Here is a 21,265-nt window from a genome sequence, read left to right as displayed (position 1 = left end):
CTGGTTTCATGGGTTAAGTGTCTCTAGGGTGCTAAACCCGTTACAAGCCACCACGAGCCAGTTGGGAGGCAGTTCGAGCCACTGCACGCCACTAGGCACCTTATCGGGGACACTAGGCGCCACAGCAAATTGCATTGGCGCAAACTGGCACCAACTGGCGCGGGCCCAGTAGACTCTTAGCAAGTAATGGGGTCACCTTTTAGACCCAACAACCGTTCCTAGTGTTCACATGATTGGAATATAAGTTGCTGGTTTCATGGGTTAAGTGTCTCTAGGGTGCTAAACCCGTTACAAGCCACCACGAGCCAGTTGGGAGGCAGTTTGAGCCACTGCACGCCACTAGGCACCTTATCGGGGACACTAGGCGCCACAGCAAATTGCATTGGCGCAAACTGGCACCAACTGGCGCGAGCCCAGTGGACTCTTAGCAAGTAATGGGGTCACCTTTTACACCCAACAACCGTTCCTAGTCTTCACATGATTGGAATATAAGTTGCTGGTTTCATGGGTTAAGTGTCTCTAGGGTGCTAAACCCGTTACAAGCCACCACGAGCCAGTTGGGAGGCAGTTTGAGCCACTGCACGCCACTAGGCACCTTATCGGGGACACTAGGCGCCACAGCAAATTGCATTGGCGCAAACTGGCACCAACTGGTGCGGGCCCAGTAGACTCTTAGCAAGTAATGGGGTCACCTTTTACACCCAACAACTGTTCCTAGTGTTCACATGATTAGAATATAAGTTGCTGGTTTCATGGGTTAAGTGTCTCTAGGGTGCTAAACCCGTTCCGTTACAAGCCACCACGAGCCAGTTGGGAGGCAGTTTGAGCCACTGCATGCCATTAGGCACCTTATCGGGGACACTAGGCGCCACAGCAAATTGCATTGGCGCAAACTGGCACCAACTGGTGCGGGCCCAGTGGACTCTTAGCAAGTAATGGGGTCACCTTTTACACCCAACAACTGTTCCTAGTCTTCACATGATTGGAATATAAGTTGCTGGTTTCATGGGTTAAGTGTCTCTAGGGTGCTAAACCCGTTACAAGCCACCACGAGCCAGTTGGGAGGCAGTTTGAGCCACTGCACGCCACTAGGCACCTTATCGGGGACACTAGGCGCCACAGCAAATTGCATTGGCGCAAACTGGCACCAACTGGCACGGGCCCAGTAGACTCTTAGCAAGTAATGGGGTCACCTTTTACACCCAACAACTGTTCCTAGTGTTCACATGATTGGAATATAAGTTGCTGGTTTCATTGGTTAAGTGTCTCTAGGGTGCCAAACCCGTTACAAGCCACCACGAGCCAGTTGGGAGGCAGTTTGAGCCACTGCACGCCACTAGGCACCTTATCGGGGACACTAGGCGCCACAGCAAATTGCATTGGCGCAAACTGGCACCAACTGGCACGGGCCCAGTGGACTCTTAGCAAGTAATGGGGTCACCTTTTACACCCAACAACCGTTCCTAGTCTTCACATGATTGGAATATAAGTTGCTGGTTTCATGGGTTAAGTGTCTCTGGGAAAGTAGAACTCAACTTTTTGCTTTATTGGTGATTTTCACCTTATTTTCACCCTGTGCCGTTTATTCTTGTAGCATTTGACAATGATCCACTAAGCTTCTTGGTAGAGTTCTTGACCTGGCTGGATGTTGTAAAAAGCTTTGGTTTCCTCTGAGGGAAGAGTTGTGTGATCATCCACTTAAGTTGTCTTCAGTGGTCTTCCAGGTATTTTGATGTTGCTGAGCTCGCCAGCACATTCCTTCCAGATTATAGATTTTGTCTCCTCCGATTTCTGCTTATTTTGGGTTCATTTCACAGCTTAATGAGCCCTTTTCGCTTCCATTGACACCGCTTTGGACCACATAGTCAGAGTTCCTCTACAAATTTTAAACTTGGACTCAATGCTAGACGTCTGATGAATTTATGATTAGGAAATTTGCATCCGTCATCAAGGGAGCGTGCTCTTGACTTGTCTTGCACATCTGTTGCAAGCGGTGCAAGGAGACTCTTGAACTCCTTTCTAATGCTGTGGGAACCCCCAAGTTTTAAACGATAAATATTACTTGAATCAGAATAGCGATTGCTAAATACTTACAGAACAAAATCTGGTCCACATGAGAATAGTTATGCTTCAGTTAAGGTGACACATTATTTTTCCAAACACAAGAAGCACATTTTATCGTCTTTATTGCCTTTACTAATGCAGTTTATGACTCGACTATCAGACTAATTGAAACAGCTCACAGATTCTCGTTTTATACTCCTTGAAGATATTTTAGAAAGCAAGAGCTGTTTGGACAGTAACCAGTGTTCTTTCTCGAGGAAAGCATTAAATATAAATTTTAATGCTTCACTGGCATGGCACTCACTAATGATGTAACACTCAGTAGTATAACATAACATCCATCCTGATTCACTTAGTGACATGTCGTCATTTTATTGCCTATAATAATTTTATTATTTTAAAAATATATATCTATATCGCTTTTCTAAACACTGTCCACTGTTTTATACTCAAATAGTTTGAATGGCTTTGTGAATGGAGGCTGCGGTGAATTTGTGTGGCGTTTACATGTTCTCCCCGTGCGTGGGTTTTCTCCACTCCACATTCCAAAAACATGTAACTCAATTGTCTATAGCAGGGGTCAGCAACCTGCGGCTCCAGAGCCGCATGTGGCTCTTCAGCCTCTTTATTGTGGCTCCCTTTGCGATGCTTGAATATTTTTAACACCCGAGTGGAGAAAATGCACATCTTTTGTAATGAGTTTTAAAAAATCCAACTTTGTCTGAGACCATGAATGCATCCTGAGTGAGTTCTGACTGCTATCCAGTTCAGTACATGCAGAAAAACAAGTAATACTTACCTACAAATCTAAAAAATAAATTCGAGATAATTTAAAAACAGCGGCATGGGAACTTGTTTTTACGTTTACAGTAGTTTACACATACATTTATGTAAGTTTATCTCCAAAACTAGCAAGAGTACTCCAACTCGTCTTTTCTTATCTGAACTACTTTGATACCCCCAAATTCCCTCCAATGTTGTTTTAAACATACTATATGTTTTGCGGCTCCAGGCTATTTTTCTTCAGTGGGCATTGGGTAAAATGGCTCTTTTCATAGTAAAGGTTGCCGACCCCTGGTCTATAGGCATTAATGTGAGTGTGAATGGTTGTTTGTCGATATGTGCCCTGGCTTTCTGAATGGATTTTATGTGTAAATCTTGCTATAAAATCTTCACCATGAAGGTGGTGAACGCTATATTTTTGTAATAAACACATCAGGCCAAAGAACATTCACTTTTTCTTCCAGCAGAGTCCAAAATGAAAGAAAAGTAGAACACGTCTTAAATGACAAAGGCATTTCGACAGAACAAAAACATTTTAATCCATCAGTCAACTTCATTTACAAAAGTATATCCCATTTTATATACAATATGTACACAGACATAACAATCATTATTCCACATGTATGCATTCATACGGTAAATAGACAATAGCACTGTCACAAAACATATCACTGATATTCTGCAGGGATGCTGTAGTGCAAAATGTGTGCAAAATATATAGTGCTGTTGCTCTTAGAACTCCAGTTGGATGGATTTTCTCAACAATTTTTGTAACTTTAGAGGCTTTTATGAAAACCACACAACTGTAGTTATTTATAAAGTTACATAAAGTCTAAGAAAATGCAAATACCAAAATTTGGAATGACATTTTTTTCCTCTGGGTGAACTGTTAATATGATGTAACTGTGTGTAAGGTATCTCCTTTCTTGTTGGAGAGATGCTGGTGACTTTAAATAGTGACATGTATTTGATGAGCAAACAGACATTCAGCTCATCAAGGTCAAGAGCACTTCTTCTCAGTGGAATCACAAGCATTAAAGTCCATATTGTTCTTCTCACGACAGAGCCACTGCATAGGGTTTCATTGCCGTCATAGCAGGATCCCGCGGGGGGATCAATGCTGGAAGCATCGAGACAGAGCTTATAATTTCAGCAAATCCATGTCAGCATGAGAGGGGCATGACTTGTGTAGCGATCAATTCTGTCCAGCAGATGGAGCCTCGCCGAGTCTGACGCTTCCCAGGAAAGTGGTGTGGTTGGTCATACTGATGAGCGTGTCCTCATAGACTATACGAATGGAGATCCTCTGGCCTGCACGCAGCAGGCTCACCCCAGCTGTGTAGCAGGTGTTGAACTTGCGCTGGCCTGTCTCGATGCTGCAGGTGCAGCGGAGGAAAGGGTTGGAATCCACCATCACCTCGTAGCTGGCAATGTCTGTGAAGTTGAGGTAATACACCTGGTGGAGAGGCGAGAGATTTATGAACGACGGCAAGGGCTCATCAATTCAAGATATACTATGTCCATCTGAAACGGATGGGGTAGTTGAGTAGCTGACATGGACTTACATTACAGAGTTACTCAATTAGACACAGATGGGGAGAACAAATGTAGCTTTTGAAATAAGCAGAAATATATACGTATGGCTAAGCAAAGCAAAGAGGATTTGGATAGTGAATTAGACCAGTAAGAGTTACAAGAGTTACGTCAAGGACCGTACTCACTTCTACCTGACTATATATGAAGTAGACACCATCCAAAAGCACTTCAAGCTCCCCTGAGCGAGAGTGCATTTTAAACACACGGTGATGGATGGACACCATCTTCCAGTTCCTGAGGATGCCTTCAGAAAGATCTAAACATGTCACAGGAAACAAAGAAAAGAAAAACAATGAAGATTGGTCCTATCCTTTAACTAAAAGGGGTGTGACAAAATAAGTCATACTGAAATACTGTATAAACACTTCAACATGATGCGCTAACTTTCGAACGTGCTGCATCATATCCTGCGCTCAGCTAATGATTGACAAAGTTTAGCTACTAATGTTAGTCATCATTGAATATATGATGCCTCTAGTCGTTCCTTAGGGTGGTCAAAAAAGGCCACTCCAAAATGTACAGTAAAGTCTCGTTATATCGATATCGGTTATAACGAATTACTGCTTATTACGATACTATTTTCATTTCCCGGCAAATTTCTAGTCTTTTATGATATAATTAGTTCCGTTAGTACGATACCCGGTTATTATGATAATCCGGTTACTACGATGCCCTTTTCATCTCCCGCCAGCCAATTTGGTCTGCTTATATCGATACAAAAGCAGCTTAAATCAATCTTTGCTTAAGGATTTCAATACCAAAAAAGAACACGGCGAACAGCTGCTTCCAGTCAACTTTATTTTTCACACTTCCACCACCAGAGCGCAGCACACACACCGATTCCCGCACTTCCTGGTTCACAGGTCATGCTCAACCCGCCCCATATAGCTGGCCAAACACATGCCTGCAACAGAAGAACCAACTGACATAGCATACACACCTATTCCAACGAAGACAAAAGTGTACAAATACATGTATTTAATTGTGTTGTATTCAGATATCTTTTTATCGCTTGCAATAATCACTGTTTTTCATATGTACATGCTGGCGTTCGTTGGTTCTTCTGTACTAGCAGACTGGAAGCAGCCGTTCGCCGTGTTCTTTTTTGGTATTGAAATCCTTAAGCAAAGATTGATTTAAGCTGCTCGACATTGTTCTATACTATAAAACAATGTCGAGTGCAATATTGCCCACTTTTAATGCAGTTCGGCGCAGGATCGGATATATCGACAGTCCGGTTATATCGATATTTTTTCCGACTCCCGACAATATCGATATAACAAGACTTTACTGTATATATTTAACTTGATGATAAAAGAACCACAACACACCTTCTCTCACTTGGATGGTTGTTTCCTGCCCTTGCAAATGGACCACTGCAGGCTGAAAAATAAATAAAAAAGCATTAAAATTAATGTTCCTATGTGAGGATTCAATTTTGTTTTTGTAGGTGAGACAGTGTACCTGGAATTCTTTTGTTTTGGTCCTATCGGGAACCCCTAAAACAAATAAAAAGATGCGGTTCTCAACCATTACTGAAGTTGAAGCCGAGCCGACACCACATTGACTAAAACAAAACAAGCAATGTCCTAGACTACAGAAAGATCACTGCTATCCCACACAATGTTTGACATCTTGCATTAGAAAGTCTCACTGTAAATGATGGGTTGATTCATTTTGACAACTTGAGCCCTCTCTGAGCGTGGGAACATTTGCTACATGCAGGCTCATGCTGTGTAATCCAAGAACGGGACTGGAGTTTTGGCTATTGCAGTATGATAACAGTCATCTTCTATTTTGAACTTGGTACCTGCTGGTCCTTGAACGCCTGGAGGCCCCTGTGGCCCAGGGGGGCCGGGCGGTCCTGCAGGACCCACGGCATTGCTTCCTGGGATTCCAGGGATTCCAGGGATGCCCGGTGGCCCCTGAGGGCCCGGGGGACCTGGAGGACCGGGGGGACCTGGTATTATTCGTTTCTTTCCTAAGAGTAGAGAATGCAAAATATTGTAAGATGAGTCTGTGTAGCATCTACACAAAATGTCTCAGAAAAAGAAAAGCTGGAGTTGATGAGGGACTCAATGGTGGGTTGAATTGGGATTATTGAGTTTGAATATATGATTACCATAATTTCCTGACTATAGAGCAAAGAGTTTAGACATATATAAACAATAAGGTGTCCATATTAGAAACATGTGATATTTACTACACAAAGATTTTTTAAACTTTTTATTAAGTAAATAATAAAACCAAACAGTGCATGTAATATTATAATACTAGTAGTCATCGCCATCCTCCTCCTCCTCCTGAGAACTAAAACCCACTAAAGTCGCCTTCTTCAGTATCACAATTCATCATAATTCCTTCATTAGGTCGGCACGGCGGATGAGTGGTTAGCGCACAGACCTCACCGCTAGGAGACCAGGGTTCAATTCCACCCTCGGCCATCTCTGTGTGGAGTTTGCATGTTCTCCCCGTGCATGCGTGGGTTTTCTCCGGGTACTCCGGTTTCCTCCCACATTCCAAAAACATGCTAGGTTAATTAGCGACTCCAAATTATCCATAGGTATGAATGTGAGTGTGAATGGTTGTTTGTCTATATGTGCCCTGTGATTGGCTGGGTGTACCCCGCCTCTCGCCCGAAGACAGCTGGGATAGGCTCCAGCATGCCCGTGACTCTTGTGAAGATAAGCGGTCTAGAAAATAGATGGATGGATCTCACACAGCTAGGAGACACGGGTTCGATTCCACCCTCAGGAATCTCTGTGTGGTGTTTGCATGTTCTCCCCATGCGTGCGTGGGTTCCAAAAACATGCTCGGTTAATTGGCGACTCTAAATTGTCCATGGGTATGAATGTGAGTGTGAATGGTTGTTTGTCTATATGTGCCCTGTGATTGGCTGGCGACCAGTCCAGGGTGTACCCCGCCTCTCGCCCAAAGACAGCTGGGATAGGCTCCAGCACCCCCGTGACCCTCGTGAGGAAAAATCGGTAGAAAAAGAAAATGAATGAATGAAAGAATGAATTCCTTCATTACACACTTTGTCGGTCTCCCTCTCTTGCTGTCTCGAGGCAAATTAGCCAATTAGCTTGCCAGCCTTTCGAAAACCGTTGGTAATACCGGCAGTTCAAACAGAAGCTGTAGTAATGCTACACTTGATCAAACTTACTTAAGATCACCATGGATTACCATGACCCGGATGAGACCTGGATCTACACAGACAGTTCAACCCTCCTTCGATGACCCACATGACTCAGCATCCTCAAACAAACTTGTCTGAATATCTGATTACCTTTTTTCCTTTCTTTTCTTTTTTCTTTTCCTGTCGATTCTGAAAAGAAAGGAAAACAAAGTGATTAAGCTTCAAATGCCCTCCCGACCAATCATCATCTTCTCCGATTGCATCTCGAGAATCTGGCTTGTTCCACGCAGGTATTTTCTCAATGCTGATATGTTGGGCATCGAGCGCTGGAGTTAGTCCTGTGGGTTTGTCTAGTGTAGCAATTTGTAAGTGTGGTTTCACCTCATCTGTATGAACAAGTGCCTTAAGCATTCACAGGCAATGGAACTGGAGAAGATCATTAGAGAGATACTTTATCCTGCCAAAATCCCTTTCTTTGAATTAAGCCCAGATGGAGAATGCAGATGAAAGTGTGTGAATGTGCATGCGTTTATGTGTGTCTTTCTTTTACAGCCATGTGCACATGTGTGTGTGTGTGTATGTGTGTAGACGACGGTGGGGCATCTATGTCAGCGAGTGAAAGACAACGTGCCCGTGTGCATACTTACTTTCATGCAGATGAAGATTTATTTTCAAAAGGCCGTCTCGCTGATCTTGTGTTTACCATGCCATTACAACTACAAAGGCCATTTAACCTTAAAACCTCACAGTTTGAGTCCCCTGTGAACATATGGCCAAGGTTTCTCCTCTGGCTACATGACTGGATGCATCCGCGTAGATTTTTCTTAATGAGCAGCCCTATCTGAAATCTGGTGCCCGTTAGGAGGGCAGCGCACACACACACATCTTAGGCTGGGATTAGAAAAGCTTTTGTCTGAGTACAAGCAGAGGAGAAAGCTGGGAATGATTAGTGTTTAGAGGCTCGGGACTTTACTGATTTATGTCGAAAAGTCTCAAAGGTGAGTTTATTCATCTAATTTAAACACAATCATCAATTCTCCTCCTCCCAAGTAGTCAGTGTCACGCCACAGACGTCAAAATGCCTTATGATCATGTAGCACTTGTTGCGCTTCCACATGAAACTTCAAAGACTTTGCTATTTTTTTTATTTGCATAGCTCACATTCTAAACAAAAAAAAAAGCAAATTCAAACATATTGGCACATGTGGTTTGCCGTTGAGGCATCGATGATGATGAATTAGTTCCACCGGATTTATGAAAGCCACCAGTCTTAGATGATGACCTTGAATGAGTGCACGCTTGATTGAAAAAGTACATGCTCTAAAATATCACTCCTTTTATGGCATATTTACCGAAACATTGAGAATATCTGCTCAGTGAAAATTTCAAAAAGATTTCAGGGATGTCATATTTTAAAAAGGGAAACTCAACACAGGCTTTTGTGTGTCTTTCAAAACTCCTTGTTTGCAATCCAAGTAATAATCAACCTCATTCTATTTGATTTCTCAGTGCATAATATCAGTACCATAATGTGGAACGGCAGCCATATTTATTAGGTATGAAAAAAAAAATTTTGACTAAAAGTGAGAACCCATTAGCAAACAGTTTGCAATATTTCAAAACCTGCACTGAAGCCCCCGCCAAAGAAACATTAAGCCAGAGGTATCGTTTACGGTATCTACCATGAATGGCTCAAGAAGGCTTCAGGCGCACTTGCTTTTCATTGTAAATGTAATGGATAGATTTTGGAAACTAAAATTGAAACGTAGGCCAAACTCTTAAAAAGCAATGAAGTTTTATATACCTATTTCTGGCTGCTTGCCGGGACTTCTTTTTGCCCTCTGAGTTATGCCCCTGTTATCTTCTGTGGCAAGGATGTCTCTATTTCGACGCAGTGAGCTCTCCTAAGGAAAGGGGGACAAAAATAAATGTTACCGACAACCTTAAATTATTTCCTATTCTTTCATTCAAACAATCTAAATCTCTGTTGTAGGAAAACAAATGTAAAAATAATGAAGTGTTTGTTCAGCACAGTTCCAGGTATCATCGATGTTGGAGAACATTACAATAGTACCTATTGGCACCCGAAGATGTTTATTAGGGAAGCCTGAAGTGCCGATGCAAAATGTCACTAGTTCATGTCCAGGTCTCATAATGCATAAGCAAGGCAGACTGTTAGAACCTCTAGTACAAAAAAAAACAGCATTCAGAACAAGGATTGATACGAGGATTTGAAAGACTTTGGACTGGGTCTCTTCTTTCTCTTTCGGCTTTTCCCTTCAGGGGTCGCCACAGCAAATCAATCTCCTCCGTCCAACCCTGTCTTCTGCATCTGTCTCTCTCACACCAACTATCCTCATGTCCTCCTTCACTACATCCATAAACCTCCTCTTTGGTCTTTCTCCTGGCAGCTCTAAACGCAGCATCCTACAGTAAACCTCGGATATATCGGATTCAATTGTTCCCATGTTTTGTCCCATATAAGCGAAATCTGTTATATGCGTATATCGGAAAATGTCTGTTTTACGCATATATCGGATTTATATCCGTTATAAAAAGGCACTTCCTTGACTATGTTTCCAATGTACCTGGAGTGGGCAATGAAAAGAGACGTAAGGTAATGAGAATTTAACTTTATTGGACTCTGAGCATAACAAATTGTTAATTAAGCTAGGCCCTGTTACGCTCGTCAGGCAGCCATCCTATATATGCGAGGGAAATTGGAACGGGACTGGAGATTTTGTCCGAAATAGGCGAAATCCGTTATAAAAAATCCGATACATGCAATGAATTTTTATTGGAAATGCATTACAGAAAAATTGGTTCTTTTTTTATCTGTCCGTTGTGAGCGAATTTCCGATATATCCGAGGTTTACTGTACTACAAATATATTCACTATCTCTCTTCTGGACATGTCCGAAGCATCTCAGTCTGGCCTCTCTGACTTTATCTCCAAGGCCTCTAACATGTAATGTCCCTCTGATGTACTTGTTCCTGATCCTATCCATCCTGGTCACTCCCAATTAGAACCTCAGCATCCTCATTTCTGCTACATCCGGTTCTTTGTACAAATAGTACTGGTGCTAAATGTAGACAATGTTGAATTTGAGAAGGAACCAATGCAAGGGCTGTTTTTTTAATACAGTAATCTTAAGGCTCAAACATGTGTGTGAAACTGGAAAATCATTGTCTGTCCCCTCGGGGGTTTCTGTAACCTAAACTGGAACTTAAGTCACCTTTGTCTGTTTTCGACATCCGCTTGGTTGCAAATGTAAAACTCTTGTTCATTTACAAAAGGAGGACATGAATTGTGTTTAGTCTGAGATTGTTGGCACCTGGTCCCATGCCTGCCCAGATGCACCATGAATGGGATAAAATCTAGTCAATGAAAAGGCTGACGTGGCTGAGGAAAGCCGAGCTACAAGTGTTCTCCCAGGGGTCATGACTAACTCCCGCCTTTGTAGCAACATTAACATGGACAATGTAGACAGCTATGGCAACAAAGTATTTAAAGTTTTGGAGTGTTGCCTCAGAAAATACAGTGACGACCGCATGAACCTTTTACTTGGATTAATCATAAGCAACTGGCACCAGTCATAACGGCCATAAGAAGTATTTTTCTCAGTTTATGTTGGTCCTTTGGGAGTATTTAACCTGCCACCTTCTGTTCCCAAAGCAATGTCCTAAGAGTTAAGTCCTTTTGAGCTACTGTTGTCCAAGAGAGTCAATAGGCTCATTGGAAACTCAACAAGACCACCCGTAGATCAACCAAGAGCTCGATCGCACTTTGTCAGCATAAATAATGATCCCAGAGAGTGAGAGGCTGAACATCTGCTTGGAGGTTGTGCAATGGACATCCCGAAAGTAGTGACACGTGCAGCATCTTAACATGGTTCAAAAGGCTGTAAATAATTCTTTATCATTTAGTCATCTGGCTCCGAATGAAGTTAACATAACTCAAGTAAACATAGTTAATCCCCAGTGGAGAGGAAAAAAAAGTCTTCTCCAGGTTGGATGAACTTGCAGAACCTCTTTTTTGTGGTTGCATGCAGAGCAACTGAAACACCACAATAATGAAAAAAAAAGAAGACAAAAGCCCACAGTAGTTAGATAGTGTTTGTCAATGTCAAGGAAGGAACTTCAAGCAGATGGATTTCAAGGATGATGCTATGTAACCGAATCTTGCCAGAGGAATTTCCAGGATCCTTCACAATTTACCAACAATGTGGTCCTCCTTTCTGAGAATGTTTAAGGACACAGACACAAGGACTTTGTCCTTGGCAGTTGTACATCACACACAATCCCGGGAACATGTAAATAGTTGTGATGCAAGTGAAAGTGAAACAATACTGATTGTGATTAGAAATAATCCAAATCCAATCACACATTTAAATTGTGTTTACAATGTAATTTTACATACAGAAGAGAATGCATATAAATACATGGGATGAATGAATATTTAACATCACTTTTCCCTTCACAGAAAAGTTGAGAAAGATGGCCACCCACTTGTCATGACTTCATGTTTTTCTTGAATTCATTAATGTTTCTCACCTTTTTATCAAACTTATTTTTACTATATACAGTAAAGTCTCGTATATCGATATTCTCGGGAGTCGGAAAAAATACAGATATAACCGGACTATCCATATATCCGATCCTGCGCCGAACTGCATTAAAAGTGGGCGGATCTTTGATATGGCATGTAATTTTCTCCTTGAGTTCATGGATTGCGTATCTAGCATGCTTTTGTACTACAATACATTTTGTACTACAGTAAATAAAAATAAACTTACGCTGTAGTGATTACCGGCTACCGGGACATAATTCACCCCGGAACTATCGATAGGGAAGGTGTTGCCACCCGGAGGGGTAGGCGCGAGGGACGGGTGTTTTCCGCTGTGTGTGCTGCACTCTGGTGGTGGAAGTGTGAAAAATAAAGTTGACTGGAAGCAGCCGTTCGCCGTGTTCTTTTTTGGTATTGAAATCCTCGTTATATCGATATCGGTTATAACGAATTACTGCTTATTACGATACTATTTTCATTTCCCGGCAAAATTCTAGTCTTTTATGATATAATTAGTTCCGTTAGTACGATACACGGTTATTATGACAATCCGGTTACTAGGATGCCCTTTTCATCTCCTGCCAGCCAATTTGGTCTGCTTATATCGATACAAAAACAGCTTAAATCAATCTTTGCTTAAGGATTTCAATACCAAAAAAGAACACGGCGAACGGCTGCTTCCAGTCAACTTTATTTTTATATCATGGCATAAAAGTCGAAAATTGATGAATAAATGGATAGTACAGAAGTGAAGGTGGGCCCTTCCAATCTGTGAACTCTAGTAAAAGAAACCCATGTAACATCTGGTTGACCTTGGATGGAGCCCCCCCTAACAAGGAGTCTATAGCTTGACCAGCTGACATACTATACCTGTACATGTCTGACCTGAGTATTAGAGGCTGACGGAGGAGTGTGGTAAACTATGGTTTATCATCCCTCCAGATGTTTGCTGTTCATTTGGCGTGCAGGTGTCTCCACATCTCCCCACCAGCTGTTGGCATATAAGGGCCTGTTACCTCTCAAAGACTTCTGGGTGTACGTTCAGGCATATGGCATTAAAACTTTCTTCTGTTCTGACAGCCAAAACATCATTCCACAGCCAGTTTCTGGCCCGAGATGAAGCTGCACCTAAACGCCAAAAAACAAACAAGCAATCTGCCAGGCTGCTACTAAGGTGAAGCTGGTGTTTTAGATGAAAGCAACATGAAATGATTTCATGAAAAGACTATTGGAATTCTCGTCATTAGAACATTTACAGCCCTAGTACCCTTCAAAGGCATGCGGCATTACAGTAAATCAAGACGACAATGTGTTGGTATGTATGCCAAGTGCCAACTATTGAGTAAACCATTCTTTTCAGAACAAGGAGAAAATGCTAATAATTAGAGGGCTTTCAAACCTTCAAAGCGAGGGGGGGTGATGGTGTGCGCCGAGGACACGATTCCCTGTTGTTCTGTGAGGATATGACTAAATTTAAAACACCCCAGGGATGTGTAATTTTCTGATCACAAGATTCTTTTTGCCCTATTAACAGAGTAAAACAACCGCTTGTGTTTTCCCTTCAGTTTTGCACTCAAACTACTAGAATACACCAACATTTTAAAGTGATTATAAGAGGGAAACACAGCTATTAAATCATGATTCCCTCAATGTGGTCTCACACACATTGGCCACACAAATAACATGGATTCTGGCGGCATTTATCCAAAAACTGCAGATTTTCAGAGAAAACCACAAATACGTTTGCAGTTGGAAAAGGTTAGGTAAAACTAAGGGATGGAGATGAGGATGCCAGATGCGCAGTAGGAGCTACCTATCACTGTTGCATCGGGAGTATGAACTTAGAACAGCAGGCATCATGCTGATTTCTCATAGAAATCAGCTGTGAGTGCCAGATGGGCCAGACTTTGGGAATGTACTGTGAATTAAGCCTGATTCTCAGACAGATTAAAGAAAAAAAGCTACATCACAAATACAGTAAAGTCTTGTTATATCGATATCGGTTATAACGAATTACTGCTTATTACGATACTATTTTCATTTCCCGGCAAATTTCTAGTCTTTTATGATATAATTAGTTCCGTTAGTACGATACCCGGTTATTATGATAATCCGGTTACTACGATGCCCTTTTCATCTCCCGCCAGCCAATTTGGTCTGCTTATATCGATACAAAAGCAGCTTAAATCAATCTTTGCTGAAGGATTTCAATACCAAAAAAGAACACGGCGAACGGCTGCTTCCAGTCAACTTTATTTTTCACACTTCCACCACCAGAGCGCAGCACACACACCGATTCCCGCACTTCCTGGTTCACAAGTCATGCTCAACCCGCCCCACATAGCTGGCCAAACACATGCCTGCAACAGAAGAACCAACTGACATAGCATACACACCTATTCCAACGAAGACACAAGTGTACAAATACATGTATTTAATTGTGTTGTATTCAGATATCTTTTTATCGCTTGCAATAATCACTGTTTTTCATACGGGAATCGGTGTGTGTGCTGTGCTCTGGTGGTGGAAGTGTGAAAAATAAAGTTGACTGGAAGCAGCCGTTCGCCGTGTTCTTTTCTATACTATAGAACAATGTCGAGTGCATTATTGCCCACTTTTAATGTAGTTCGGCGCAGGATCGGATATATCGACAGTCCGGTTATATCGATATTTTTTCAGACTCCCGACAATATCGATATAACAAGACTTTACTGTAGTACCATTTTACTCAAGGACTCACGCTGCACTTGCTCTTTCAGTAAGAGAATAGCCTGTAATTTGCACAGCCCAACAGCAGGTGGCGCTGTTGATTCGATTCATGCACAATGCACGTCGAAGGAGCAGTACCAAATCCACAGACATTTAATAAGGTTAGTGTAATGCAATAACCCAGACATAAATGTCAATAAATGTCAATAAGTCAGGAACTTTCCATCACAGATGATGTCATCGATTGGAAAATATTGTGACTTCTCTTTCCGTATACTGATTAATGTCTCTTATTGGAGGCTTACTTTTAAACGAGATACTGGTGACAGCCCACCCTGGTGCTCTCTCAGCATGCATGTTGGACTTGGTGCCCCATTCAAGCCGACTTTGTGATAGCTGTTAACAGGGCTCCAGATGTTTTACCATCTGGTTTGTTCAGTACTTTGAAGGCAGAAAATTATTTAATGTAATAGTTATAAGAAAAATACTATACTCCATCCTACAACTCAGATTACGGTACTTAACGTCTTGTAAGATTCAGATAGCTCAAGAGATTTTAAAGGGAGACAAAGTCCTGCCAAATGCTGTTATTCCGCATCAGCAGGTATCGTGCATTATCACGCAGCCAGGAGGAACGTTTTGCTGATCAAAACAGGGCAGGTCTGCTGGACAGCTGAGTTTTACTGTGTTACCAGAGGTTTTACTAACAGCACATGTTGAATGGAGGGTTGTTTGTGCACCGTGTGAGATCACACATGATCAAACCATCATTATGAAGTGAGTGCGATCGTGTGTAAAAATGTTACAGTGGATTTAACCCCATTCCCAAAACGAATAAATAAGGTATCTGTTTTGAAGTCTGAAAATCTTGTAGCATAAATAGTCTTTCATGTTAAAACAGATTTCATTTTTTATTTTCTGATTTAGATAGAAGTTTAGCAGACTTAACAGACATACTAAAAGACATAAAAACTCAGAGCTGAAGCTATTGAGATATCTAAATATGAACATTACCGGACAAGAATCAATTGGGATGTGGTCACATTAACCAACTACATGAATTACAAACAGGGTAAGAGAGGTTACAAAAATTAAAAGTGAGATTTCATGTGTACTGATGTTTTAGTATACAGTACCGGTACACTCCTGATGACTAATTTTAAGACCAGTTCAATTGCATGAATTGATATGTTGCATGATTGGATCTCAAGAAGGTTCTAAGTAGAGCTTCAAAATATATTCAGTCTGTCGTGATCTTTTTCTCTTCGATCGCGATCGGATTGTCGATCCGCATAAGCAAGGCCGTTGCTGCTGAGGTTGGATGACATTTGAAACTACTTAAAAGATACCGAGGAACAAAAAAAGTGAAGTGGTCGGCCCCCAAAAATGTCACTGGCCCTATTTCTGGAGGATCTGTTTGGCTGTCTGTTAAGGCATGGGGTGATCCTTGAAGGTTGATCCTGGTCTCTCATCTGCAAGAGAAGACCTTCAAAGGTCTCGTCTCCTTCAACACCACATAATTACCTGTTTGGAATTTGCACAAGAACGGCAAATACGGGACAATGAAATTTGGAATAAAGTTTGATTCTCTAATGAGAAAATTTTTGACCTTCTATAAGGCACACATGTTTTCCACCTCATGAACAATGGAGCTGTGCAGGGGTGTAAAACGGCGGTCGAGTGGTTAGCGTGCAGACCTCACAGCTAGGAGACCACGGTTCAATTCCACCCTCGGCCATCTCTCCGGGTACTCCGGTTTCCTCCCACATTCCAAAAACATGCTAGGTTAATTGGCGACTCCAAATTGTCCATAGGTATAAATGTGAGTGTGAATGGTTGTTTGTCTATATGTGCCCTGTGATTGGCTGGCGACCAGTCCAGGGTGTACCCCGCCTCTCACCCAGCTGGGATAGGCTCCAGCAACCCCCGCGACCCTCGTGAGGAAAAGCGGTAGAAAATGAATGAAAGTTTGATAACAAGTTTGAGAACATTTTTTACCTTCCATAAGGCACACATGTTTTCCACCTCATGAACAATGGAGCTTAAGGTTGTGCAGGGGTGTAAAACGGCTTTGTGGAAATGTTGCAGGGGGCATCCCTCATGACTTATTGAAGGCCAACATACCTCAGGTTTGGCATGTTTGAGGTATGTCTATACAGTATGTCTTCAAATACGCTCAGGTTTCCTAATGGTTTTTGCACGTTTCACTTTTATCATCCCCTGCTGCACATCTCTGTTTCCCTACACTTGAAATTGTTGCGTTCCTGCTAGTGTGCCTTTGATGGACACTCGAGTGAAAAATCCAATGAAAAGTCTTCCAAGCCTTCCAAAAAAACAAAAGATTCTTCAAAGCAAAAAGTCTGAAAAGCTAACAAGTGCGGCAGCTGCGACCAAACGCCACATGCTCCTGTTTCTCCAACTATGTAAACTGTGGGATGTGTAATCAGAGTTGTTTAATGCAGACATCTGGAGAGGACAGCATCACAGCACTGTTAAATATTTACAGCTGGCCCACAGTCTTTCGCTTCATGATGTGTCACCATCTGGATTGAATACCAGGCCCATCTCCTTGGCCTAAGCCAGGGAAACCTCAACTATCTAAAATAGATTTAGCAAAAGACACAGGCTATATATATACACACACATATATATATATATATAAGGAAAATGTTACAAAGAAAACACCACATCCATAGCTAATGGTAAGACCTGAAGAATTTAATAGAATAACCCCAAATTCATACATATGTCACAGACTGCCAGATTAAAATAGAAGAGATTTGAAATCATATGACTCGCTGCTACGCCCCCCGCGCCGTGATGCGTCTGGTGTGAATTCATGGGAATACTTGTATAACACTGTCAGATACAGAAATAGTGTACAAAAAGTGGGGTACGCCAATTGTCATAGGGAATAAACATTGAAAACAATTAAACAATTAGGGCCCAACAGTCAGAATTATGAGTGCGTGTGTTCATTGCTTTGTGTGAGTATTGTAACAAAATTTGTCGATTAATCACGTAATCTGAAAAAAATATTTTTTTCTTGTGTAAATGTAAAAGTAATGAAGGACCAATTGGTTGAATTATTTAGATAATCAAGCATTTTATTTATTAAATGGACATTGTGCATAGTGCAACTGGTGGTTATTTTAGGGCTATTTAATACTCTATGCCCGGGGTCTCAAACACGCGGCCCGTGGGCCAAATGTGGCCCGCAGGACACTAGTTTGAGGCCCCCGCCTTGATATGAAAGTTTAATGTTAGTTTGATATGGATGCTGTATGGTATCATGTACTCGGAAAAAATTATTACGTTTGATTAATGTTCATGTTAAAGGTTAAATAACTGTTAATAGTTATCCTCCCTATCCGTGTGGAAGTGGTAAGTTTTTGGCTATTTAAGTTTAAAGGAAATAACTTGAAGGCTACCGTTTAGGTCGCTAGCTCTCTATTTTGCGAGTTAGCATGTGTCTCAAGACTCTGCAGTTGCGCAATATGTTGTAAATAAAAAGTAGTGTTTTGTCATGTCTACAGGGCTCTAATAATGCTTTGTTAATTTTAATCTGAAAAAATAATTTGTCTACCCACCAACTATATGTGGTTTCTTAAGTTTTTATTATTTGCCGTTTTATTATTATTATTATATTTATTTATTACTGATTGATTGATTTTCTTTATTCTTGATTTGTTTATTTATTTTTCATCTTATTTTGTGTAGAAAAATAAAAATTAAGATATTTAAGAACAGTGGAATGTTTTATCAGAGCTTTTATTGTAGAAAATCGGAACCAAAGCACTGAAAAAGTTTGTATATTTTTCTGTTTTTAATGAATGTGTTTTTTTTGGAAAACCTGATGCGGCCCAGCCTTGCCCAGACCCTAGCTCCAGTGGCCCCCAGGTAAATTGAGTTTGAGACCCCTGCTCTATGCAATCTGACTGCACACATTTTTTTCCTTAGAATTATATTTTTTTTCTAAAAAAGGTGCGTGCTCATGACACGTCAACTCTGTGTAAAAGGTTACACAACCATTAACAAAGGAACTATTTGCTGATGGAACCACGAGTGTATGTGGAGGTGGTGTTATGTAAAGCAGGTGGTGGTGGTGGTGAGTAGTTGCAAAGCCACAGACAACACAATGATTATTAAATCAGCCACCAGGTCACAAGAAAACACATATGAGGCGAGTCGGGCTACACTCCCAACTGCACCATGTGACTACCGATGAATGTGCATCAAGCCGACGGCTCTGCACCTGCTGGCTGGTGATCTACATCGTTGTCTCACCACCTGCTGCTGTATTGACTCATTCCGAAGAGTATGAGCACCAGTATAACCATTTAGGGGACGCTTAGGAAGCAGCACACTGGCATTTAAATGTGATTTAAGCAAACCTCTCAAGTCGTACAGTCTGGAAATACATGCCTTAAAAGGCTTTAGCTCAGTGAACATCTAAAGGATGACCTCCATAAGTGTGTTTTGATGCTTATCTTTTTTATGTTTTCATGTGATACCTCCAGACATGGACGACGATATGGTTAATTTGGGCAAAAATCACAATTTTACAGTATTATATTTACAGCTGTAAATGTGTTATTGTGAAATGGCTTTATTGAAAAGAGAAGATAACTTATTTTCAAAATTATGTAACACAGTGGTGTGCAAGCTGCGGCCCGCAGGCCATATCCGGCCTGCCAAGCGTCTTGCAATCTGTAGCTTGTACCAAAACCATCCAAACACCACAACACACACAATGTACAAAGTAGCCTACCGACTGCATCTAAATATCTACTCTATATATTCCTGCCACAAGGCATGCTGGGTAATTTGTGGTACTTTTCTCCCAACATTTTGCTGTGTTTGAAACCGGAAAACTGGCAGTGATGGCAAAATTAAATGTGGGACGGCAAACATACTACATTACTAATTGATGTTAATAGGAACACCTTTCTCGTTCTATGGTTATCAGAACACTTTTCCTGTGGTGACGTCACAGAAACATTAAAAGACAAGGTTGTGGCCTACATACTCCTTGAAAAAGAGATTTCTGCTCATCCCAGTTTTTATCACCAATTGACATTGCTTTTAAACATAAGAAAGGTTTGAATTAATATATTTTTATTTATTTTTCTCAAGCTGCAGCACCTCCCCTTAAGTCTTCTGGCACCACCCACATTTTCCTATGACAGCGTGACTTCCATTTATGGTTCTATGGTTGTCATCATAATTTTCTGCTTCTCATCACCGAAACCCTGGTAGTATTCCATAAGCACAAAAAAGCCAAAGAAAAATCAAAACAATTGTGGACTTCAGTTAAATTGTACAGCTTTTGAGCTGATTGTCAGTAGTACTTCAGCCAATGGTGCACAGTAGAGTCGGTTCATGTCCTTCAAGGTAATCTACACTATTGTATTTTTATCATTGTCTCATAATTACACTTAAAATGTGACCTAGTCCAGGGACTCAGGGACAACTCCTAAAGTGGGTGTTATTAAAACAACGATTCTTGAGAGACTTGTTCATTCAATACACATGACAGTACTGTGGATACCGAGTTTTGAAAAAGTTGAAACGCACCACAACAGCAGCACACCCTGACAACAACCATCAATTACGTATTCCCTGCAAGAGACAGCTTCTCTTTGCTGTTGTTTTTTATGCCTTGCTTCAATTTACCTCATCTGTGCCGCGGCTGCTGCCGGGGTCGAGCCGCAGGGGGCCGGGCGGTAGAGCCGCAGACTCCGGATTGGCCAAGTCACTCCCCACAAGTGTCAACATGGAGTCCCGCTTCTGGTGGATTAGTTCCCTTTTGACCTCGGAACGCAGGTCCAAGTAGAAAACCAGGGTGACAGCGTGGAGCGAGAGTGACAGCATGAATAATCCCAGGAAGACGACGCTGCTGCTGCTGCTTCGATTCCGGCACTTGGCGTTACACATACAGGGGTCACCTCTGGGTATCACTTTACGCGGGAATTCCTCCACGGGTAGAACATCGAGTGCCATCATTGGACAGGGCAAGTTAGGAGCTCTTTAACTCGGCATAATCGGCCGCGGCTATTTATTTATGTGGACACGCATAAGTGCAGCAAGAGCCGCAGCAGCGGCTGTTCGGTGCGAACTTCTTCTGTAGTAACACTCTAAGACCCGCCCACCTCTTCTCTGATTGGTCTGTAAACCAGGCCACCGGTTGGACGCTTGGAAGCCTCACATCCAGTAAAAGTGCGACATCTAATGGACAAATCTTTGTACTGCAACACATGTGAATGATTAGATGCTGTGAGAATAATCCCCAGTGTTTGTTTTTCTTTGTTGTGACATGGAGAAAAAAAAAACCAAAAACATTTGTGACCACATTCAGTGACGTATTCCCTATTACATGAGTGTGAAACCTATGTCGTGTAAGTTGT

The 21,265-nt window shown here is 41.7% G+C and overlaps 1 protein-coding gene across 2 annotated transcripts; it reads right to left on the bottom strand.

The window, feature by feature from the left end:
• Positions 1-3,394: 3,394 nt before the first annotated feature.
• Positions 3,395-20,997, bottom strand: eda (ectodysplasin A). Of its 2 annotated transcripts, none has more exons than XM_058063676.2 (8): positions 20,535-20,997; positions 9,387-9,486; positions 7,733-7,771; positions 6,254-6,424; positions 5,908-5,942; positions 5,775-5,826; positions 4,569-4,699; positions 3,395-4,303 (listed from the first exon to the last, which is right to left on the bottom strand). In XM_058063676.2, the coding sequence occupies exons 1-8, from the start codon at positions 20,862-20,864 to the stop codon at positions 4,043-4,045; spliced, it is 1,119 nt and encodes a 372-aa protein (XP_057919659.2). In that variant the 5' UTR covers positions 20,865-20,997; the 3' UTR covers positions 3,395-4,042. The 2 variants fall into 2 exon arrangements, with proteins under 2 accessions (XP_057919659.2, XP_057919660.2); XM_058063677.2 differs by having other exon boundaries at positions 4,575-4,699.
• Positions 20,998-21,265: the final 268 nt, after the last annotated feature.

Source organism: Doryrhamphus excisus, linkage group LG22, assembly GCF_037039965.1.
Source record: "Doryrhamphus excisus strain RoL-2023G ecotype Guam linkage group LG22, RoL_Dexc_Guam_v1.1, whole genome shotgun sequence".
NCBI classification, from domain to species: Eukaryota; Metazoa; Chordata; class Actinopteri; order Syngnathiformes; family Syngnathidae; genus Doryrhamphus; species Doryrhamphus excisus.
The sequence above is the reverse complement of the archived record's forward strand: the minus strand, read 5'-3'. Positions and strand labels throughout refer to the sequence as shown.